Source organism: Hypomesus transpacificus, chromosome 15 (genome assembly GCF_021917145.1).
Source record: "Hypomesus transpacificus isolate Combined female chromosome 15, fHypTra1, whole genome shotgun sequence".
In the NCBI taxonomy this organism is placed as follows: Eukaryota; Metazoa; Chordata; class Actinopteri; order Osmeriformes; family Osmeridae; genus Hypomesus; species Hypomesus transpacificus.
Window position 1 is genome coordinate 12,667,095 of NC_061074.1, and position 24,109 is coordinate 12,691,203.

General features: G+C 41.7%; 2 protein-coding genes across 4 annotated transcripts in view; one reads left to right on the plus strand and one right to left on the minus strand.

Annotated features, from left to right (window-relative positions):
- Positions 1–7,301, minus strand: part of ncam1b (neural cell adhesion molecule 1b) — a 46,639-nt gene extending 39,338 nt beyond the window's left edge. Inside the window, exon 1 of the mRNA XM_047036041.1 lies at positions 7,250–7,301. Coding sequence (XP_046891997.1) covers positions 7,250–7,301 — 52 coding nt within the window. The remainder of the gene's footprint in view (positions 1–7,249) is intronic.
- A 12,292-nt stretch (positions 7,302–19,593) lies between these two features.
- Positions 19,594–24,109, plus strand: part of cadm1b (cell adhesion molecule 1b) — a 68,149-nt gene continuing 63,633 nt past the window's right edge. Inside the window, exon 1 of one of the 3 annotated variants that reach the window (XM_047036478.1) lies at positions 19,594–19,733. In XM_047036478.1, coding sequence (XP_046892434.1) covers positions 19,658–19,733 — 76 coding nt within the window. In that variant the 5' untranslated portion in view covers positions 19,594–19,657. The remainder of the gene's footprint in view (positions 19,734–24,109) is intronic. The other 2 variants (XM_047036477.1, XM_047036479.1) reach the window with 2 other exon arrangements.

Sequence of the window (24,109 nt, forward strand, 5' to 3'; positions counted from 1 at the left end):
GAGTCTAGACAGTATGAATATAAGCCAGGTTCAGGAAACAACACAATCACCATGGAAATTGTGATATTTCCCCAAATGCAATGAATGTTACATTTACATTTAGTCATTTAGCAGACGCTCTTATCCTATCCCTTAAATCCAGAGCGACTTACAGTAAGTACAGGGACTTTCCCCCCCGAGGCAAGTAGGGTGAAGTGCCTTGCCCAAGGACACAAAGTCATTTGGCACAACCGAGAATCGAACTGGCAGCCTTCAGATTACTAGCCCGATTCCTTTACCGCTCAGCCATCTGACTCCCTCATGTTGATTGAAATGAAGACTGCAGGGACAGCTAGCAGGCTACTCAAGCAAACAGGACAAGCAGAGCGTGTATGTCACCGATCTGCTTTATACCATCCAATATGATAAGTATTTTGGTTGGACTTTGAAGGTGTCATTGCCGTTTGGAACTCTGAAGAACAGCTTTCAGATCCAACTCACCTTAATCTCTATCGCAGAGCTCTTCACGCATAGAGACAAAATACCCCCCCCCCAAAAAGCTAAGGATTAAATTAACTCTGCATGAACCAGACGGACCATCTTGTAGTCATACCGACTCAAGCCCTGGACTGCATTGTACCTGAGAAGCACAGGAACAGAAATGTATAACGTTCCTCTCATCTTTCTCACACCCATATTCCTCTTTTGAGGCATGAATCATGTCCACACAGCTTTACACAGACAGCTGATATACAAGTCAGGAGCTGGGCCTCCGTAAGGCCATTTATCTTTTGGTTAGAGGGTGTCACTTTCTGGAATATAAAAAAATATGGCTTTACTTCATGTAGGTTATTTTGCAAGGGGACATTTTACCCTCCAACACACCTCACAAGCACAGTCGTTGTTTGAACAAAGGGAAAATCTTCAACCACAACATCACTATAGAATCTAGCTAAGTAAGTATTTTCCCCACAAAATATTTTGAATCAAATATCACAAAAACACAAATGTAAAGCTTTGCGTCCTGGTAACATTTGCACAGAAAACACATTTGCAACAGATAACATGTTTAATGTTTTTATTCAAGCCACATTGATTTTTAGGAGGCGAGACATCTCAATCCATATGGTCATATTGAGATAGGAATACAATCATGCAACACTTTTGCAATGTCATCATAAAGTCACCAGACAGTGGAACCAGAGTTGACCCGGTTCAGTCAGAATGTGTTTCGCCACGTTTTATCATGGCCGGCCAGGCAGAATGAGACGCACTACGCTACTCTCAGCCACGGCTCTCAACAACAAGCCTGATGCACTTCCTGTTTCTCCTGCTCCCTCCCCTCCCGTCCTAGAGAGAGGGGTGGTCCTGATGTAGGGATCTCCCATGGCAACGGATGCCGGGACTTCCGGAGTGAAGAGGGGCTTTAGTAAACACAGGCTGACGACCCTGAGGCACTTGTAAGACTCAGCTGCTCAAAGCTCCCGTGTAGTCAGCGTCCATAAATAAACTATGGGGGGAGAGCGGGAAAAAACACTGGACACAGCCTTGGTTACATAGAAAACTCTAATGGTGCTCAGCTCCACTGCTCTTTAACAAAAGGCAACCCCCCTTCTTGCTCTGGTGGTCTGTTCTATGTGAGCGTTTGTGAAAGATGATTTTCTGCAGATGCCCTGGTTGTCAGCTGTCATCAGCCATGGCACTGCATGGCATCCGTGCAAAGGCTGCACGGTGGGGTTCATGACACATCCGGCTTCTTTTGGCCCAGAGAGCAAGAGGGGCTTTCAGGCAGAGCAGGGCAATGAGTCACACACTCAGTGTATGGACCGTTTGGGGAGGAGGGTGAGAGCGAGGCTATGAGAGAGAGAGAGAGAGAGAGGGAGAGAGAGAGAGAGAGAGAGAGACAGAGAGAGAGACAGAGAGAGAGAGAGAGAGAGAGAGAGACTGGCCTACGGGAAAGCAAGAGAGGGAGGGGGGGGAGAGAGTGACAGAAAGAGGGAGGGAGAGGCTAAGGGACAGAGAGTAAAAGGAGGGGCGGAGGGAGGAAGAGACAATGAGAGAACAGAGTGGACAGAGGGATGGAGGGGTGGAGAGAAAGAGAGGAGTGGGGCAAAAAGATAGAGGGCTCTAGATAGATAAACAGAGGGAAAGAAATGAGGACAGACAAGCCCCGTTGAGCAAAAGAATCACAGTGCATACCCTAATCTGTGAAGAAAATCTTCTTGTAGAATTTTCACAAACACAAACATGGCTTAGTCGACTATGAATGTTGCAGGCCCATTTGTCGGGCCTCACTGAAGCAATGGTTATGATGACAGTTTACATTTTTATGGATCATTTTAAAAAAAACGTTGTACATTTCTGACTCTGATGAGCGAGCAGAGTCAGGATCTGACTGCCACTCAGAATCTAGATTTACCTAAATATCTATCTATTAGAAAATGAGGCAGCATTTCTACCGTTCGGCATGACTCAGATGAGGCGTCACTGCTCAGTTTGGGCCTAATGGCTTCAATCCTGCTGCCAGGCAGAGGGAACAAAGCAGACGTCGCACACAACATGAAGAGGAGGCCCGCCATTTCAGAGTAATGGACATATTTCTCAGTAAGAATTAATATGTAGAAAGAGCATTTAGTGTCGCTGCTTACGTCACCTCTCACATTAGAGTCCCCCCTCTTACTCCCCGCTACCAATGTAACTTCCCTACAGCCTCTAACAGCTTTACATCATTCATGAGGGTACAGAAACCAAACGAGAGGTCGAGTTAACCAAACACGGTAGTGTGAAGCCAAAACATAATGACTTCATCATGGCAGCAAGAACAAAGTCCTCCAAAAGATGATCCTTCCCCCAAAATCATCACATCCGTCAGAAAGACAATGATTGGGGAGGTGAGCCTACAGAGTAGGCTGCTAAATGGGTCTCCAGCCTCACCCCTGTCCCCTGCTGTGGCGCCTTGCTAACCGGTCTTCTTTTGAGACTCATAAGCCGACAGTTGGCTTGAATAAAACAACGACCAGGTCTGTCACAGCTCTCTTAACAGTCCCAATGTTCCAAAGCTGTTCCTCGGGGGAATAGCAGAGTGGTCAGGCAGACCCGAGGTAGCAGAGGAAGGAACGCTATGCCCTTTTGATCAGACATTCATTATTCATGGAGAACACAACAACAGTGTTGGTTGTGCTTGACAAATAGGATCGCGGCAGAGTGGCTAAACAGTGATGAATGAAAAGGGCAGAAAATGCATTAAAAAAAACATACCTTTTAACAATTGGCCATTTTGTACCAAAGTTACGTGTTTTTGTGTTTTTTTACCGATGTCTTTATGCCTGACAGTACTCTAGGTTAGGCCTATATGGCAGTATTATCCTCCTTTTGGCCTACTCTTCTGACAAATAGTATAGGCTTAATGTCGTTATAGAGCTAACCTGATAAATTAAGCAGACCTGATAGGTTAGGGGTTCATGTGTCTTGGTACCCTTTAGAATTCCGCAAGAGTGACAGGTCCGAAAGGATAATTGAGTTTTAATGTTTAATGTGCAGCCTCTTCTGTGGCTCCTGGCCACATGGTGCTGTGTCACACACAACCCTGGCCAACAAATATGATTCTGTTACAACTAACTACTGTCTTGTCCACAAATTGATGTGCACACACTCCAAGGGCCAACACAAGAAACAAGAAACACAAGAAACTCGTTAACGCAAATAAAACTGGCCCACGACAGAAGATGACTGAACCTCAGAGAGGAATGCTAGGGAAAGCACTGGTGTGGATTTGTGTAGACGAAGCCTGAGGCACCACCATCCCTTTCCTCTGTGTGTCAGACTGCTGTGTTATGGCCGTGCCACTGCCATCCTACAGTGCTTTAATAATGGACGCACCATATTGTGCACTGAAGCATGAAAACAAAAGATGGTACTTCTTTACAGTACAACACATAAAAAATGCATGGCACTCATCACCATAGAGATGGTGCCATTGGTTTATTCTATCTCCAATAACGCATCGGGAGATAGGCCTTGCAGGCATTAGCTCGAGGAGAAATTAAAAATGTCTCTGCCAGTCTTGAGATGGAGACTCGCTGACACACACATGAACACACACTCATAATCACACTGGGGTCCTTTGGGCCTCATTGGAGAGGGTTGTTGTGGAGCAGGCCAGAATCAGATGACTCCTGTAACCCCCCGGATTAGTCGATGGTGGGTGAGACAGGATTAAGTCCAGCACCACACTGGAACATAAGACCCTTAATCATGACACATGCTCTTTTAATTACGGCATCATAACGAGGGGAGGCCCTCGGAAAGGAAGCGTGAGGAAGGAGGCGGTAGATGTAACTTGAACGTGATATCCGGGTGTAAGGAACTGGGGAGCAGACTTGGCTGCATACGAGTGAGAGTCCAAGGATCCACCAGGACGCTTATTACAAAGGATCTGAGCTAGTAGTCAAGTTTCCTGCGAGCTAAAAGACCCGGGTTGGCTTTTACAACATGTTTAACCTATTTCCAAGTGCTTATCTAGGCTTATTGCCAATGATTGTACCAAACAAAGATAATGCAATTTGGAGTCAAAAGGCGCCATGACAATGACGATGATGTTTTAGTCTTGCACCTGCTGTGTATGAAGCGTCAAAATGCAATCTGTGCAACACTTCCCTCAGCAGACAGCTGCTGCTATGACAAAACGTTGGCAAAGTCAGCCAAACTCTGACATGTTTTCCATCGAGCCAGGAAGGAGAACTGTGAGGGGGAACACCTGTACGCGTGAAGGGTAGAGAGAAGCTATGAAACACCAGCATGAATACAACTTTTAGCACCTTTAACTTAGCATTCCATCCCTATGTAATAATACCCACATGCGGTTCTGTTTTGAAACCTTGTGACTGTCTGTTGGTAGTACTGGTCTGTTGTATCAGTGATGAATCAATGTCAAAGCCAGGTAAGCAGGCGGTCAGTCTGTAGGTCAGCCTTATGGGACGGATGTCCCTCAAAAAGGTGCCTCCAAGCGTCACTGTGCTCTGCATTTAGTGTGTGTGCATGTGTAATGTCATGTTTTTCAGTCCCTGAAAGCCAAGCCTCTCTGCTCTCGTCTATATGAGTCCTGGATCTGTCGGCTCCAGTCAGCATCACAGGGAGAGAGAAGAGAGAGGCAGGCAGGCAGGACACTCCCACCTTGGACAGTTTCTTTTCACCGAGATATCGAAAATAAAAAGGCCCCAAATCCATGAACAACTCAGGTTTTGTAATGTAGGGAATTGTGATATTAAAGTCTAAATCTTTTAAAAATAAATTCTGAATTACATTAAGTCTTTGCCAATTATTTTTAAATAGGGTTAGATCAAACATAGTTTCATTAAATTTGTAATAGAAAAAACCTCTTCGAAAATATTCTGTACGCTTATGGCCGTAACCTAATAATGATGATGGATGGTACTGAAGACAAGTTATTGGATGAAAATACTACTTAACAACAATGAACAGTGCTTTTGTCATTCTGCTCTCAAAACTACCCAGTTTTTCTATCTGCTAATGAGCACCTGAGCAATTGTATTAGATCATCATGCAGAAAGGTTTCCAGTAACTTCAGTCTTGATAAATCTCTGAGGAATACACTTGCCCTTATTGGATTACGCTATGATGCACTCTTTTCCCCCAAGTGCCCTTGTGTGTTTAACGCTCAAAACATCTCCATAACATATCCTAAACTATCCATTTTCACCATGAAGGGTGTGCAAATGTAAATTGAAAAGCTTTGCTACAGCACCTTGGATAGGCCTTATGAAAAAAAAAAACTGCAGATGCCAATTAACATCTCCCCATCTCTACTTTAACAATCGAGGCATTGGGGAATAACAGTGTTATCCTCATGTGGGGAAAACCAACGGCATTAGCAAACACAAATCCCTTGCAAACGATAGTCCTGGAGACAAGCACCATTATACTAACACAGACCTTATTCATAGCGGAGAGACAAGACATGGCATAACCACAGTTGGGCTACATCCTCTGATAAGCACTAGTGTTGCCAAGCACAGCCTCCACCACGGGTGATAGAACCCCCAGCCTGGACTCATAACCGTGAAGACATGATGACATCACACATGAGTCATCATGTGTGTTCTGTGTAGCGGTGGTGCGTGCATTACCATACTGTCTCTTTGGCATCGCTAGCAGTAGCCTACAGAATTACGAATTAACAACACAGGTTGTGAACAGGTGCAAGACAGCGATTTAAGTCATTGCTTATTTCCTTCCCATTGACAATTACAGGGTTAGTCAAACAGATGGCGTCATTTTGGCCTAGCATCATTGTTCGGGAACCTGCGGTTAGATATTTATACTAGGCCTCTGATGAGGGATATTGATAATGAATTCCTGGATGTTCTTGGTACAGTACAGAACCACTGAATAGCCAAGCCTCAATATCTAAATTGAGCAAATTACTGTCAAACGAAACTGACTAGAATTGACTCCCTTTGTACGCCTCTGTAGACGGGGTACAAACTTCTTAGTTTGTGAAGACTTAAACCAAGCAGCAAGGCAAGATGGCCCTACTTACAAAACTATTGGCACTAACGAACTGAGTGAGGGCCAGGAAGAGGCAATAATTGTAAAGCTGCTAGAGTTATAGACAACGAAGTGAAATAGTGACAGTTTGAAATAATTATGGCGTTATATAAGGTGATAAATATCTGACAGAAACCACGCGCTGTCCCTTGTGCCAAATTTATTTTTGCAGAACCTAATGGCTTTCCTCTCCTGCAGTAACCCAAACCGGGGTAATAGGATACTACAGTATACCTGTGGTCTGTAGTCGATGAATGCTTACAGTAGCTAGCAAATAACATTGCGTGTAATCTGGCTGGCACTCCTTATCAAGATACCTAGCTAGAGCTACTGACTGTACCAAACGAAATATTGTCTTGATGTGATTTAAAATTATTTGTATCTATAATAATATATTATGAGCTAATCCCCACAGTCTTCAGTATATACTTAACTGTTATACTTCGCTTAATAATCGTTTAAAGTGTTGAGATAGTTGACAGGAATGATAAGGAACGGGATTAAATATGAGCAGTTGTCCTGGCACCTGAGAAGGGAGCCGAGCGAGCCAGTCCATCAATGAATGGTCGCGAGTCACGATGGTCGTGTGGGACGATGGTTGTCGGAACAGTCGTTACATATTCCCACAATAACCGCAGTGTTTTATCAATTTCTGCCAAGCAAAACATTGTTTTATAAATTATCTCAATAAACTTAACCTTACCTGTAGAGCCCACAAGAAGCAAGGCAAAAACGATATCCTTTGAGTGGAGCATTGCAACTCCTTTCATATATCACGTATTTTTCTACAAAGTGGTCCCTATGGCAAAGCACGCGTTGCTCTTGATGCTTTTCAGAAATAATGCATTCCAATGTATTTATTTTAAATCTGATTAAAAAGAAATTGCGTGGCTATCCAGCGGGATATCAGTCGCCAAAGGAGCACTGATGCTGAGCGCCAGCACACTGTTCAAAGAGTCTGTGACAAGCTTGAGCCTTTTTACAAACGTAGATTAGTCCGCCCATGCGGACTAATACCAAATTTACGTGAAATAGTCCGGTTGGCTCTGTGTAATAGTGGTAGCATGCACATGCGTCACCAACATGTTCAGAATATTTAATTTGCTCACGATTTTCAGGCATTAAACCCACATGGATCACATACTTGAATTTGAATATACTGCGGAAAAGTGAAAAATATTATGGTAGGTGTGCAAATCAGTGTTCAGGGCAGCCCCCCCAAAAACTTTTTGTGGTCAAACATTTCGTAATTTCAAAAACACATTGGAGTTTACGTTTTTTCTTCTGAAAATTACTGGCACTAAGTATGTATTAAAGTCTGGATAGGCATACTAAAATCTAAAGCCTTGGTACAAAATTGAATCAGCAGCATCCTCCAAAATGTCCCGTATGTGAGCTCAACGGTGTCATTATGTTCAAAAGTAAACATTAAAGCTTTAAGCACATCCTGATCATTAACATCACAAACACTATTGTCACAGGAAACCCTAATACAATTGTAGGATAAAGTTCCGTGTGGTCTCAGAGCCGAAAGATCTTCACATGGATCAGTTTGCTTGAGTTGACGGTGGTGTTAGGAAACAGTGGAACCATTGTCCAGGGAGTTTGTCCTGGGGGGCATAGAAGAGCCCTTTGTGCACCAGTGATATCAATCTGGGGGAGGCGGGGAACTGGAGGAGTCTGCAAGTGTTCACACACATCCACACACACATCCACACACTCTCAACTACTGTCTCACGCACACACACAAACAACACATACAGTACAGACACTTTTTCCGCCTTTTCATGCTGTCTCTCTCCCTCTGCCTCTCCCTCTCTTTCGCTCTCTTTCAAAACACACACACACACACATGTCACACAAATACATTCACAGTGGCATTAATGGTCACTGTGGTCGGACTTTTCTTCTATCTGGATGTCCTGTTTTTATTGGTCAACAGCAATCCCTGTGGGTTTCTTTCAACTTACTGTTAGTTGTAGTTTAATGGACCAATCAATCAATGCATATTGCTGTTGTCTTTGGAACCTTGTTTTTTTTCCATACCTAAGATGTCATCACAACATGCCTGTGCCATGCTCCATCCACGTTCTCGTTCATCACGCCAGACCACAGGGAGGCCTCAGTCCCCCACAAAGTCACCCAGTGTCTCCCTGACTAACCATTGTGATGCTGGTGCATGTCATCATCATGTTCGTGAAGATTGAAAGAATAGTCCACCTTCACAGTGGTTTACATGACATGCTCACTGTTCAACCACACATGGAGGGTAGGTTTGTTTTCAAATGTTGGTGGGACAGCTTTTCTAATGAGGGACGATACGTCAATTTTCTACATAAAAAGTGAATAATGAGTATAATGAAACCCACACACCCAGAATTATACTGTACACTAAAATGCCATGTAAAAAGAGCATGATTTTTTATAGCATTTTTTTTATTCTTGATTCATACTTTCTGGGATCTCCTTCAGGCAAGTTAGCAGATGATCTACTGAATGTGTGCTGAACAGGTTAGTTCTCATGACACGTACAGGATCTATGTCACGCATTGGAGAGGAACATGGTTAAATGTTTCCCATGTAAAACCTGGCTACACGCATGTTTGTTGAGCTTAACACCATGCTAGTTTGACATGAAATCTATTTATGTGCATGAAGAAGTACCCACAGATCTGGGGTTAACTTCTTTTTAACGGATATGAGATGGGTACTTATCTAGTAGAGAGCTCTGCTTTGAATGTAACATCTCTTTCATTGTAGCATTATGATGTTGTCATGCTTATTGTTACTGTAGAAGGAATTAAATACCCCACTCTCACCACACCCTGAATGCTTCCCATAGGTCAAGTACTTTGTAAGATACTGTTTACTATATTTTATGTAGCCTATACAGTTGGAAGTCAATTACAATTTGAAATTGTGTATGTTTTTTTTTGTATATCTACTCTATACTCTACCCACAGTTTAACAGAATCAACTAGATGCATGATTATCTTTCTTGAAGGCCACAGCACATCAAATGACAAAACAAATGACAAATTACAAAGCCTGAAGTATTGGCTAGTCCTCTATGAGCTCCAAATTAGAACTTTGAAGAAAGCCAAGTGAACCACTTGCTCTATGCTCGAACACTTGGAGGTCACCTTAGCTCTGTGGGAAGTCTTTATTTTGCTATTAGATTGAAGCATAGCATTTTAAGTAGCTGTACTTTCCTCATTTTATGAAGACACTGTCCTTTGCTCAAAGCATGAGGAGTTGAAGTAGTAGGATGAGCTTTTACAGAGTTTATTGTTAATATATGCTGCTTTCTAGTGGCCAGATTGTTTTATGACATCAAATAAAGAGAAGCAAGCATCCTCGAGGATGGTAGTTCACATATTTTCACATGCACCGCTGCTTTGGAAACTTTTGGGGGCAGTATCTGCCTAATCTTCAATCCAGCAACACCGTTCATGTATCAGTGTGGATTCAACTTTTGAAACTGTCTGTAAAGACAAGTCAGCTGGACTAATCCGTTGTTTTGAAAGCATAATGTGGATTTTAAACAACTGTCCGGTGTTTTAATATCGAACCCACCACCTCCGACATCTCGAGCGCAACCACTACCAGCTACGCCACCTACTATAGATTCACGTAAATTATGGTTTTCTGACACACGGTTTACAAGACACGGTTTACAGGCTACTTAGTATCCAATATTATCAGTTGTCTTGCGCCATAGTATATTACAATACAACATTTAGCCTACGGTCGAAATAAATGAAACATAAATTGTCCCCCTTTTTGGACATTTCAATGATATAATCACAGCCAAACTGGAAATGTCCCTGGTTTTATATCAATAGCAATCTTTTCACCTTACCAAATAGGGACATGTATAAGAGAAAGTATTGTGTCTGTTTAACTAGAAGAACCAGCAACTTGTCATAACGCATACCACTAGCACAGCATATAAACTGTAGACCTACTGTAAATGCATCGGATTGGACAGAGAGAAAGTTACACCCGTGGATATGGGTGCCGTGGAAGATAAGAAACAAAACCTGTTCTGGCTTCAGCTGTTACAATTTGAAAACACCTTCAGAAAAAGTTGTATTATCATGACAATTCATCCCAAGTGTTTTAATTTTTTCTTCGTTTGATTTACTAAACACCAAATTCAACACAATATAGCTTCGCAGTTTACTCATGCTTTACCAAAAATAATGACATTTCTTGTGACAAATGAATGAAAGAAACTGTGCCGTAAAAATGCCTATGATTTGGTCTAGTGATTGGCAAACAGAACGAAAATATCCATCCATAGCTCATTCCTTAAATTAAAAAGCAAATGAAAATGTGCATTGCTGCCGTTCAATTACCAGTCAGAGCAACATATCATTTTAGTTGTTTGTTTTCCAGCCTACCCTATCAAGAAAGATCTGTTTTGTGAACCAAACACTCACACACAGAGAAATACAAACACATGCAGACACACACAGAACCATACCAGATGAACAGATATAACAATTTGGCTCTCAATTATTGTGATAGATCACTGAAATATGGATCCAAATTACAATCTGATAATGACATGAAAATGGGTTCTTCGCATCTGTGGTGTTTGAACAGGTGGTGGAAAGCTGGCTTGCATCATAAATCTGTCAGAACATAAGCATCCAACCTGTTCTCCAAATGCTCCCATCCTGATTGATAAGGACATATCTGACATTATTGATTATACTAACAGACAGAACAGAAGATATCATCTCTCTTTTCATGTGAAAATGTCATGATGCAACACTCCTAAAAAATTGGGTAATTTGAGTTCAGTATTCCAAGCGTATGTGCAATGACAGTTTGCTTCAGATCTTCATTATTTTTCCTCAGGATGTTGTCTGGAACATGTTGTTTGAATTAATCTTGTATGACAAGTTTATCACATCATCTACTCCGTTTCCACATTCAGCAGTTTGTCATGCTGATTCATGTGGAAGTGTACATGCACAGATAATCCTTTCTCCTCCATATTCCCACGTAACATTTTATAAATAGTCTACTGGTCATGTCTTTCAGTCAGTAAAATAAATAAAGATATAAAGATAAATACAGTTTTCTTCTGACTGAGATGGATTGTGAAGTTACTGGTTCATTTGGTTGAATTTGATATTGAGATGATACTTGAGGTATATTGGGGTAACACTGTTGTGCTCTGTTTTGGTTGTATGCAACAGTAATGTGTTCAGTTCAGTTGTTCTGTGCGGCAGGCCACCAGATAAACCTCTTCATCCAGTACCTCTCATCCAATGATGTGATATCTTCAATGGTCAAAGACCAGCTTGTGATTACTCATTTATCATATTCCGGGGTATGTCAAAACTTCTGAGTACAATGTGGACTTCAAACAGCATAAGCCAGACTTTGAAGGTATTTCTCTCTCTCTGTTCACTTTTATTGATTGGCTGATATAGTATGTGTGGGCATGGGAGGAGTACAAATCATCACCCACCGCTCTTCCCATTGGCTAGCTTTCAAACCTCATCTCTGTCCACTTCTTAATTCTTTAAATGGCGTCATGTTTAGTTGGGACAAAATAACGAAAGCTCACTCGGAATGTGTGGGAGCACACGGTTTCGTTTCCAACATTCCCTCTTCAGAACAAGACTTAACACAAGAGACTCAACTTAGATGAAGGACCATAGGAGCCACAGAGTACGCCTATCTCCAAATGGACAGATTGTTGTACAGACAATACAACTGTAACCCTAATGCTATGTGCCCCAGACTGTATACAGTATAATGCAACTACATTCTTACTTTTTGCATGCTCTTTCAAATGACATTTTAGGAAATGCTAATGACATACATAGTCCACCTATCCTCTCGTGATGAAATAATGTCTTTATTCTGTAGATTTTCTGCACTCTGATCAAAGATCTTTGTTTCAAAGGTTGAAATAAAAAGCCTCAGTCAATTCAGCACCCATTATTGAAGCATTAAGGTAGTTGATGCACTGAAAGACTGCTTTCTTTGAAGTGATCCTGTAAATATTTCATGTGTGATCACGTTCTCTTTGGCGTGGAGGGAGATGGGCCTGGACCAAATATTTCAGGTGTCACTTTGGTCTTTGAAGTGAGCTGGCTGCATCATTCTGCTCATTTGTGACTTTTTTACTGGAGTCCTCATCGTGTGCATTTGCACTGCTGGTGTCATCATCATCATGAAAACCGAGATCACTATGATCTTCACAATCATCATCTTTGTAATCATCATTACGTCATCACTGTCACCATCATCATCATCATCACACTGCCACCATCATCATCATCACCACCATCAAACTTTCTTTTAGTCGCACCCTCTAGTGTACACAGATGAGGCTATGTTAGTTGGCAGAGGTTTAGCATTCAGAACAATCCTCATTAATTCAGTTTCTATCCACTGGTTTTGTCGGTGCTAACTCAAGCAGTGTTCATATTCCTCTCTGGTAGATTCAATGATCATCGTGGAATAAAAGACAGAACTATTTATAACGTCTTGTCTGGAAGAGACTTTAATTAAGTCAGATTTATGTTAAAACATACAGTTGTACAAAGCCCGACATAAAATGTGTCAGATGAACAATACTACCAACTAATGCATCTCAATTGAATCATGCATGGCTTCATACAGCACATCAATTTCATTGTTTTCTCTTTCACAAAGTCCAATTGTATCCACTGTTAAATTGATGTGTGCTTGCTTGATCACATTTTCTTTGTTAGACAGTGCTGTTCTGTCCCCTATTTTGAATATTAGAGCACAGTATTGTTGACCTGCTGTTAACAGCATTTATTTGAGAATAAACCCGTTATTGGTGAATACTTACAAGAGTATGAGAAAGGTGCACCATATGACCTTCTTGTAGAACTGCCAACACATACTCCTAGGTTCATATTGTTATATTCATATCAACACCGGTTCAATTTCCATGTGAAAGAGCTTTCTGGTGTGACGGAGGAGGGACTCGTTGTTTTTCTCAGAGAAACTTATTAAGGAGGCTTTCAGCAGGCATGTCCTTATCGTTAGCGACCGTGGGTGATAGTCGCTGTGAAATATGGGTAATGGTATGAAGGTCTGAGTGCTGAGACGGTGGTGAATGGACGGATGGCGAATTTCACAGATGGATTAATAAAGATATTTTCGTTCAGTCACAATTCAGTTATTCAGATTTAATGATAATGCCCAGTTCCGCTGGGAGTACCTTTGTAATGCGTGAATGAGCTGGCATAATTCCTATGAGGATACGAAAATTACATTCAGACAGAAAAAAGGCACTGGGTAATTTGATAAGTAGAATTTCCACCTGTAACAGAGGAGGGAAATGACATATTCTTAGATAACAACTTTATAAATGTATATTTTGTTAAACAAACTAATGTGTCATATTAAATAGCAATGTTTTACAACCAAGATTCAGCTGGGAGCTCATTGACCTGTTATTATTTACTGTGAAATTTAATTTGTGATTTTGCTAGCCTACTTCTGAGAAAGGTTTGCTTTTACATGACTGAGTAAAGAAAAATACAAACAATTCCTCAGTCTAAGACAGTTAGACTTGTATTGGCTCATAGACTATAGGGTCACCATTTGGAAAAGATACTGGACACAGACCCAAATATATGCATTTAAAACTAATTTCCTTACTTACGTAATAGTTTATTTTGACTGGTTAAATTGGGGTCACCTCTATCTTAGGAACTTGCCTTTCCTACAAGAATTGTCTGCTATAATTACACTTTTTAATTAGTTAACAAAATGTACATGCATTTTTTTCATTGTAGAGTAGACAATCAATGGCTGTAGCTACATACAGCCTCAAGGTTATCTTAAAGTTGAATCTGGTCTAGCAGGAGATACCTGGGCTCCCATGGAGTTGTGGATCAATCCCCTGTGTTGCACTGACAATCCTCTCAGCATAGGTTGACAAAGATAAACATAAAAAATTCAAACATAAAAAATGCTAAAATAGAGGTTATCGTGTTACGTAAATATGAACAGAACACAGAGGAGGTGGAATAAAGGATATCTTCATACTGTGGGGCTGTTGGGTGGAGGGACATACTCTACATCACTTACCCTTAATAGAGAGAGAGAGAGAGAGAGAGAGAGAGAGAGAGAGGGGGAGGGAGAGAGAGGGGGAGGGAGAGAGAGAGAGAGAGAGAGAGAGAGGGAGAGCGAGAGCGAGAGAGAGAGAGAGAGAGAGAGAGAGAGAGAGAGAGAGAGAGAGAGAGAGAGAGAGAGAGAGAGAGAGAGAGAGAGAGAGAGGGAGAGCGAGAGCGAGAGCGAGAGCGAGAGGGAGAGGGAGAGCGAGAGCGAGAGCGAGAGCGAGAGCGAGAGCGAGAGGGAGAGGGGAGAGGGAGAGGGAGAGGGAGAGAGAGAGAGAGAGAGAAAGAGAGAGAGAGAGAGAGATTGAGAGAGGGGGGGGGTTGTGAAAGAAAAGAGAGTCAGACGAAATGGGGAGTTCCTACTTCTAATAGGCTGAGTCACTTAAGGACCGTGCTGACATGAAAACATAAAAAATGAAACAGAATAATTCATATTGGACCTCATCAACGCTACCACTTCTGCTTTCATTGACAGGGAAAAGATCCAATCTCCAAAATACAAAACATACTGACATTGTAATGGTCTTTGATAATGACAGCTCATTTGAGACAGTATTACCTGAGTCTGGAGCTATTGTAAATCACTGAGATCAGTTATAGTGATACACAGTGTAGATTCGGTCTGTGTTTGATAGTCTATTTACAATACAATATTGTAATAGTTAAACACTGGTGTGGATGTGAACAAAGTTTGAGAATGTTAATGTATGCTAAGCAAATTCATATAATCACAGAGCTCAGAGTACAGAATTGGGCATGATGTTATAATAATATAGTACATCTCGGAAGGTATTTTGCCAACATTACTGTCTCAGATCCCAATTACAGAGGAGTACAAAATTGCTAATAAAAGACTGGGATAATTAGGGTCACTTTGCAAACACAAGTCTCTTGCCGTGGCTGTGAGTTGAATTATTCAATGTGCAGATGAATAACTGTAACAAGTCCAATAGTGAGGCCCTGTCATATCTCTCATTCTGATCCTAGGCCAGTTCATTTGCATTGATCCGGTGCCCGCTTCATTGCTCTCCAGAGTGATTAGGTAGATAATGCCTCTATAAGTTTTAATGTTCGCCTAATTGATTGTGAGCTCCACTGAGCCAGTAATTGTCAAAGCAGAGGTGTTGATTGACTAGGCAGACAGGGAGGCCAATTTTCTTCAGGCCTGATAAGTTGTTATTTCTCTCTGTGTTAGAAGTCAGTTATTGGGGCATATAATGATACGTTAAGGCAGTGCGAGAGTTTGATGGTTATTTTAACAGGTTTCATCACTTCTGTCTGATCTGCATGTTTCTCCAAACTTATTTAGAGGTGATAGTTTTCAAGTCTGTAAACGCTTGGCATCGTTTCAGCAACCTTTTATACTTACAAGGAATTACGTAGTTTGACACTTGCTTTACAATGCAATCAGCAACTTGTATGAGTTGTGATGGAACACTAAACATGAGAATAAAACATTTCAAAGTTCTCCTCTGTGTAGGTACTGAGAGATTTTGGGAAATGTTAGATCTATTACCGTAAGAGTAAAATACTTTCAGACCTTTCTGCAGTGATCTCAGAGAGAAAGTTAGAGACAGTGTGAGAGCAAGAGGGAGAGATTGTCAGTGAGAGAGAGAGTTGGAGATTGTGTGAGTGACAGAGAGAGAGAGAGAGAGAGAGAGAGAGAGAGAGAGAGAGAGAGAGAGAGAGAGAGAGAGAGAGAGAGAGAGAGAGAGAGAGAGAGAGAGAGAGAGAGAGAGAGAGAGAGAGAGAGAGAGATGAATAATACATACAAGACCCAATTAAGTCTGGATAAAACCACACCACTTTTCACACCTGATGAAATCCTGTCTGCTTTCAAGAAGATTCGAAGAGCTTCCATTCACTTGTTAAGAATGGGACCATTTTTCTGACTGGAACAGAGAAACAATCCTCAATGCTAAAATTGCTGTTCAGTGAGCCGTGTCTTGTATAAAAGGCATTATGAGCTGGGCACTGACTAGCACCTGTATTGGAGGTGGCTTAGACCCACCCTTTTAATTGTGAAGAAGGTTGACGAGTTATTATTCCTGTGATGTGGAGGTCCTAACCCAACATGTTGCCCTTCAACAACAAGGTTGTACTTTCTTGGGGGTCTTAGCCTATGTGACACAGTGCCAGACTGAACAGTGATTGTGTTAGTTATCAGCACCGAAGTCCTGTCCAAACATTTTAATAATTTCACTAATTATTTCATGCAAATTTAGTGGTTAAACCCTGTAGAGGATACTAAAGTCATTGGAAGCTTCATGATTTAGAGCTAATTCTCTTATGCAAATGCAGCCAATTATTAGATGCCCAGAAAGCATTTGACCTTTCAATATATCATACTTGGACATTTCAATGAATTCAATTCAACATTTCAATTTTACTAATAACTTTCACCCTTTGGGTAAAGTTGGAATATCGGCACTTATTTCAATTAGGTTACCCTTTGAGCTCAATCACCTCTGAGAGGATAACAAACTGAATCTAGTGAAACGCACATTTATATATCTAGTCACCTGTTCAAATCTGAGTCATGATGCACTATTTGTCAGGGTTGGGGACAGGAATCAGCTGCAGAAACTGGAACTTGTGCAGAAATAGTTTTTTAATAAACAAAAAAGCAGACCGGGATGGCATATGAGACAAACAAACAATCCGGCAGGGAGAGGAAGGTTGGGCTGGGTTTTGTAGGTGGTTGATGAGCTGATTGTTGACAGGTGCGCTGATGAGTGACTGGTGTTAGGTGCGGGGAGAGAACAGGAGGGTGTGTCCACAACTGAGGAAAGTGAGGGTGACAAACAGAAAAACAAAACTAGATCACACCCACACCGGACTGACGCTGGGTTGGGCGTGACACTGTTTGCAGATTCACACCATTAAACCTTAACTTGTTGATAATGAGAAATGTTTGCTATTATGACAAATTATTCACTTGAGGACTCTCATTGTATTCTCTTCTGTACAATACTACTGTTGGTCTCTGACAAACATCCATTATTCCTTCTTACACAACAGTAGGAGAATATTTCCATAGTAATATTTTCCATAGTGCCTGATCTGATTACAATGTCAGTTCATTCTATTTCTGTTAATTTGATTGATTTCATACCACAACACCCAAAACGTCATTACAAATTAATTGCATTTCTAGTCTAAGGTTAAGGAGTGAGGGAGAGTCGGCTCTTTCTTCACTCTTTTTTCAAATTATTTTTGCTCCGGTCTTAAAAAACTGTCCTTTGACTGCTCGCTTTTAGCCTTTGTAGACACAATCAACTGCTGGGGAAAGGTCAGCTATCATGTCTGGTCTGAGGCTGGGATAGACATGAATACACAAATGATTGTAAGCTAACAACAATGATTGTGAACTAAGAAACAGAGACAATTTCTCTAAATCTACTCACAAACTGTATCTATTCTCCTAGAGAAACCACTGCCAAATGGTCACCAACATGCTCCCTCTCTGTCACACAAACACGCCCACATATAGACAGAGAGACAGAGAGAGAGAGCACAAAGACACACATATAGTGTGCACTTCACACATGCATGCATTCAAACGTACTGTACTGTACTGTACATGAACACACACGCACACATAAAGTACACACATGGACTGAGGTTGGTCATTACCAGAGATGACCCACATGAAGCGCCTCAGTCATCTGATCCAGTAGCATCCATTATTCATCCTGCTGGATGGAAGACAGTAGGTTCCTCAGAGAGGCCCTGGGTCCCCGTCTATCCTCACGAGTAGAGAGGAGCTACACATCAGCTGAGTGACTGGCTGCAACTGCAACCAAAATGAAAGACCACCAGGGACAACACAAGTTTTGGACTTTGGGAGGATAAATTGGTCTCCTCCTAAAAATAGACTTTAACTACTATGTAGCGACACAGATGCTGGTCGTCGTTGGCCTATCAACCCACGATGCTAATGCACTGAAAGCTCAATCTGATTCAACCACTACCTTACAGAGGTATGTGCCACATTTTCCTACTGCAGGTATTCATGTAATACAATTCATGGAAGCTGCCAATCATTTAACTAGCTGGGAAAAAACAAAGCTGCTGAGAGAAAAACACCTACTGTAGTATGTGTCTCCACAGTCGTATGTGAGTGACAAGCCGAGCTGGTGGGCTGCCACAGATAAGGACATCACAAATGAATTTGATGTGGGGAAATTCAATCTGTAGTGATGGAAACGGCCTTAGAGTGAAGTTCTAAATGCTATCTGCTCATCAGTGGAATGAGGAGTGACACCAATTCTGGAGAAAAAGATTGTGCAATTAGCTTTCCTGCCGTGTTTTAACACAATAAAAAAAGGAAATGGGATTCTACATTATACACCCTTCCTTGGGAGACTCCTTCACCCAGAGTTGACAGGATGGATGCAGGAATAATGCAGGACCAGTTATCGCACACAGACTGTCTTCGTGTTGGGGCTAAGGATCCAATTTACCCAGCTTCCCATGAAAATTACAATCTTATCCCCTCTATTTTGATTAGTCTTATTACAGTAATAATGATTCGTCCAGAATTAAACAGGGGGCGCTCTATTATGTCTATGGTCACAACGGTGACGATCAAGACCAAACTTCATAAATCACTGAATTTGTCTGTCTTTAAAACGATTGTACCAAAAACCGTAATAAAGGTGTTAACTCCAACCTAATCCCATACTTGCTTCTATCAGTTTGGCTAAATTATTTAAAGGCTGCAGATGTATTGTGACATATTAAATTCAAGGAAAGACCATTAAAAATACTGATTTCAATACTTCTTTTATGGAATGCACGCCGGCTGTAAAAACTAAATTTAGCTCAATCTTAAACAGAAGCTGGCTTGCCACGATAGATGGCAAATGTCACTGTCGGTTTCTCATTTGACAGCAGACTCCCTGTTTGCTCCCTCCTTCCACTCTCATCCTATGGCCGTCTCTAGGTGATTTAGCACCGCCAGTCTCGAGCAGGTGTCCAACATGGCGATCACGGGGAACGGATCTCTCACTTTTTCTCTCTCTATATTCGTGATTTCAGCAGCGTTTCTTCTGAAAGGTATGTTTTTTTGCGATACGTTTTTACCTAAACATGTAATAAGAGATTTCAAAGTGGAAAGAAAACACTGTTTAACTTGAGACGAGCTGGCACGGATGCGCATCATCTTACTGTAAATCTAAGCATCGTCACTTTTCTCCTTATTTCCTTACTCCAAATCTGTTCTGCTACTCAGTTTTAAGAAATGTATTAGCCTATAAATACAGCACATTTCTGCCGATTTAAAATGGCTCAAATTCGCTACATTTGCACACTGTTTCTCAGTAGTGTATAGGAGCATAAACTAAAAGTGCCGTGTTACTGTAGCTTGGAGAAAGTCTAAACCCGACGTCCTAATTTTGCGTCGAAATACTGCCAATCCATAGATAATGAAAGGTTTTCTTTGAAACCGTGTCCACTAGCCTAACCAACCAGGCAATTCAACACCAGTCTTTAACTTCTTGCGTGACGACTCGACTTCGGAGTCCAAATAAAACAGACCTAACTTTCAATCCAGTTTTTACCGGGGAAATACCCTAGTGTAATTATTTATTTTAAATAAATGTGTTATGTGCGGAAACTGATATGCGCTATGAAAAACACGCATTGCAGCGGTGCCATCGTGAGTCTGTCCTTTAGCCCGACGCGTGAACAGGTTAGGCGCATGACGTTTGGATAGACTACCCAGAATCTAGCCACTTTGCTGCGTTTCAGTTGTTAAAGAGTTCGGAATGGTGGGAATTGTGTTGGCATATCATTCAACCTGTTCATTCCTTGTGGTAGTGTCAGACAGTTAGTCCTTCAAGGGCTGTCAACAATGATGCGAGTTCAGAACCTGACGGACTTGTGCTTTTTCACCACACAGATGCGCCGAAAGATCATTAACAAAATGTTCCCTCGTACCCGAAACCCATTCCCGATCTTTTCACGTCTCAAATACGCTCTTTACCACAATCCCCAAAATATAGTAAACGGCCATTCTCATTGTATGAACTAATTTAGGTCATACTATAACCGAATTGGCTGCATCCAGGTCCTTGACGTATTTTAACAATTGGAAACTACATTGTAATGGTAATATTGGTTTGATGGAGCCAAAAGGAGATTATCTTTGAAATAGATTATTTATACAATAGCAACAGGTCTCAGGTTACTTCAAAAATGTTTGAATATTGCATGTTGAGATTATGCCTTTATATGTTCCCTGTGGGAACTGAGTCTTTCTCTTCTTCTCGTTCCCTCTTTCACTGTCTTTCTTTCACCCTCCCTCCCTCCCTCCCTCCCTCCCTCTCTCTCTCTCTCTCTCTCTCTCTCTCTCTCTCTCTCTCTCTCTCTCTCTCTCTCTCTCTGTCTCTCTCTCTCTTTCTCTCTCTCTTTCTCTCTTTGGTCCCTGTATGGAATACCACCGTAGGTTGAAATTGAATTACAGTATATCTGTTGGTTTAAATTGATAAATGTTGAATTGCCTCGGAAATGCATCAGCTGTATTGTGGAGTGTATCTCCCTGTCTGTATTGATTGTCATCCACCTTAAAATTACGTATCAGATTGTCCCCACAAATGCACAATAGCTCATGCCTCAATACGCTAAGCATTGCAGCATTTAAAGATTTATGCAGTTTTTTGTGAGCGAATAATGTTCCAAGCCAAGAAAGTCATGTGACTGCAGATCTTTTTCATTGATTTGATTGCCATTGCACCAACACATTGCCAGCAAGGAGAGGGTTGACCACTGAACTCAAAACACCTGTACAGCCAGTATGCTGTTTGACAACTCCTCTCGTTCAGGACTTTTGAATAGCTCAATATTTTAATGATGTAAGTATGAAACTGGAGCTCTGAGTGGATATAAAGATCTGGCCCGGCAGGCCAAGGAGGTTTAGCTGTGACGTGATTGGTTGGTTTAGGTATGCTAAAGTATAAAAGGACATTAGATGTAGAAAATAAGTAGTTTCATTCTTCATAGTGGATGTGGAGGACATTACAAATGAAACTGTAGGAAGAAGATGTCTCATAACTAAAGCAGAGAGATACACTACCTTGGCTCGTCTGTTTTGCGATGAACTGCTTCGATAATACATGAAACGTAAACAATTTGAACACTGACAGCCTTTCTAATCTGTGTGTTTTTCCAGAGGCGATGTCTGTTATGAGCCATATCAGCTGTAGTGTGATCATGCTGTTTCACTGGGTTGTGTAATTCCTCGTATTGTGATCCGGGGCTGATCTCATTCATCAGCAGTGAGTGACGCTGAAGTGGATCGATGCAACCTGTTGTAGAGCCTTAGGTGCCGCTGACAGACAGGGCTCCTGCACAAACACAGGAAACACACCGACATTACCACACGCCGTGCTGGTCATACAGGTCGAAAATGTGGGATCCTGCCGTCTGATTGTGGATGACTGGGTCAGGGTTTATGGAGGGGTTGGTTTAGAAACAGCAAAGCTCTTGCTCCTGATGCTCCTTCCTTCTGCCATGGAGGGTTTGATGAACTGCAATGGGATCCACCGGGCTAGTTCTGAAAGATATCTGGCTTTACTTTGTTCACGTGTGCTGCACATCTTCTCTGTTTGTTCATCCTGTGCTTCTGAATGCTGGCTGGCACTATAGTATTGTATCATGTTGGAACTGCTGTTGGTGCACACCGCATATAGCAGTTCTCAAAGACCTCGCCATGAGAGACACTTATCCTTTTTCGAGTTCAATTTAACACCCCGGCTTATAGTCCTAATACGTGCCAGCTCGTGAAGTATTTCATGGCCCGCATTTTACGTTGGGTTCACTACATCATTTGTAACAATAATAAACTGTTCTATTTAAAGAAATTGAATTTATAGCTCATTAAAATTACATTACGCTGTGCTTAATATGCCTGTTCATAATTGCTGGATAATGTACGCCACTATTTTATGTTGTGGCAGCTGATGTTGCTTTTTCAGACAGAATAATCCACAGAACTGGCATTTCTTCTCTGAGCAGCTTGTGGAAGAGATTGTGTACTGTAGTAGCAATGACTTACCGTATGTAATAAAATCATCCAGTGTTGTGTTGCTATGATCACTGTGAGTTTACAGGAGATTGGAAAGCCCCAAGCAGTATTTTCTTCTTCTTGAGACTCTAATTCTGTGTCTTGTTCTCTTGTGTGTCTGGGTCGTGGGGGCATACAGCATGCGTACTCATTTGTGTGTGTGTTTGTCCATTTGAGTGTGTGCACTTGACGTGTGCGTTCACATTCCACTTTCCTGCACTGTTGCTGTCTTTTCCTGTGTAGTTTTAACAGGAAGAAGCTCTCGCAGTTGTATAATTTTAGACTCAGATTGAGTAGTGAGCTCGCTTCATTTGTATTTGTCTTCCCAAGCCAAACAGGTTGAAGGCAGTCACCGGGACGACAGTGTTTGTAGAGAGCCGTGCTAAGCGGAGCCTGGAGAATGTCTCCCTGTCTTTGACCTTGTAGGCTTTTTATGCCTCTTGAAGACATAGTGACGCTCCTTCAAGCAGGGAACACGCTTCAACCTTCCATGTCAGCACACAGATAGCCCCTGGCTTCAATAAATACGTGCCATGTCAGGGTCAAAGGTAATAGCTGTTGAAGTCCTTGTCCCTTTAAGCATTTGGAAGTATTTGTATAAAGAATAATGTGATGAATAAACACTACAAACACACTACAAAGTCTCATGGCTGGAATTTCCAGTGTAACCTGATATTGGGAATGTCGCTGAGGGCTGCATCAGAACAGTGGTTCTTGATCCGTAGTAAACAGTCAATTAGAAGTGAGAGACTGATGAGGGTTTCTTTCATGACTGTGAGGACAGAAGCCTCCATTCATGGTAGAGTTGTGGTAATGAGGAGAACTGATGTCTCAGTATGAATATGACATTGTTTTCCCCCGTCCTGGATTACAGGGAGCCAGCCTGGCCTCTGTCAGTACATCACCGGGATAAAATGGAATAGCTTTGTTTTTGTTTTTGGAGGACATGGAGTGCACATTAGTTTGGTTGATGGAGCAAACACAAACGCCATTAAGAAAGGACGAGTACAAGCTCAGCCTAGTTCTTCCTGCTGATGAAGATGTAGGACACTGGCTGCTATGAAGTATACAGAGAAATGTTTCCCAGAAACGCTAAGCCACTGGTAACGACCAGAACGTGGAATGCTTAAAAGCACTATTTCAGGTCAAGAACTTGTCAAGCCATTTCATGTTAGTGTTGAGATACAACTGTTGTAGTATTACAGCCGTACTTTTCAGTACGAGGATGTCTAGAAGGTTAAATGCAAGAATGCTTCAGGGCGTCCTTCACGTCAATGACAACGCTCTCAGACGGGACGAGCTGTTGACCAGCATTAAAGGTGGAAGCTCTTCAACTTTATCATTTCTAATCCAAACACCTTGGCATGTA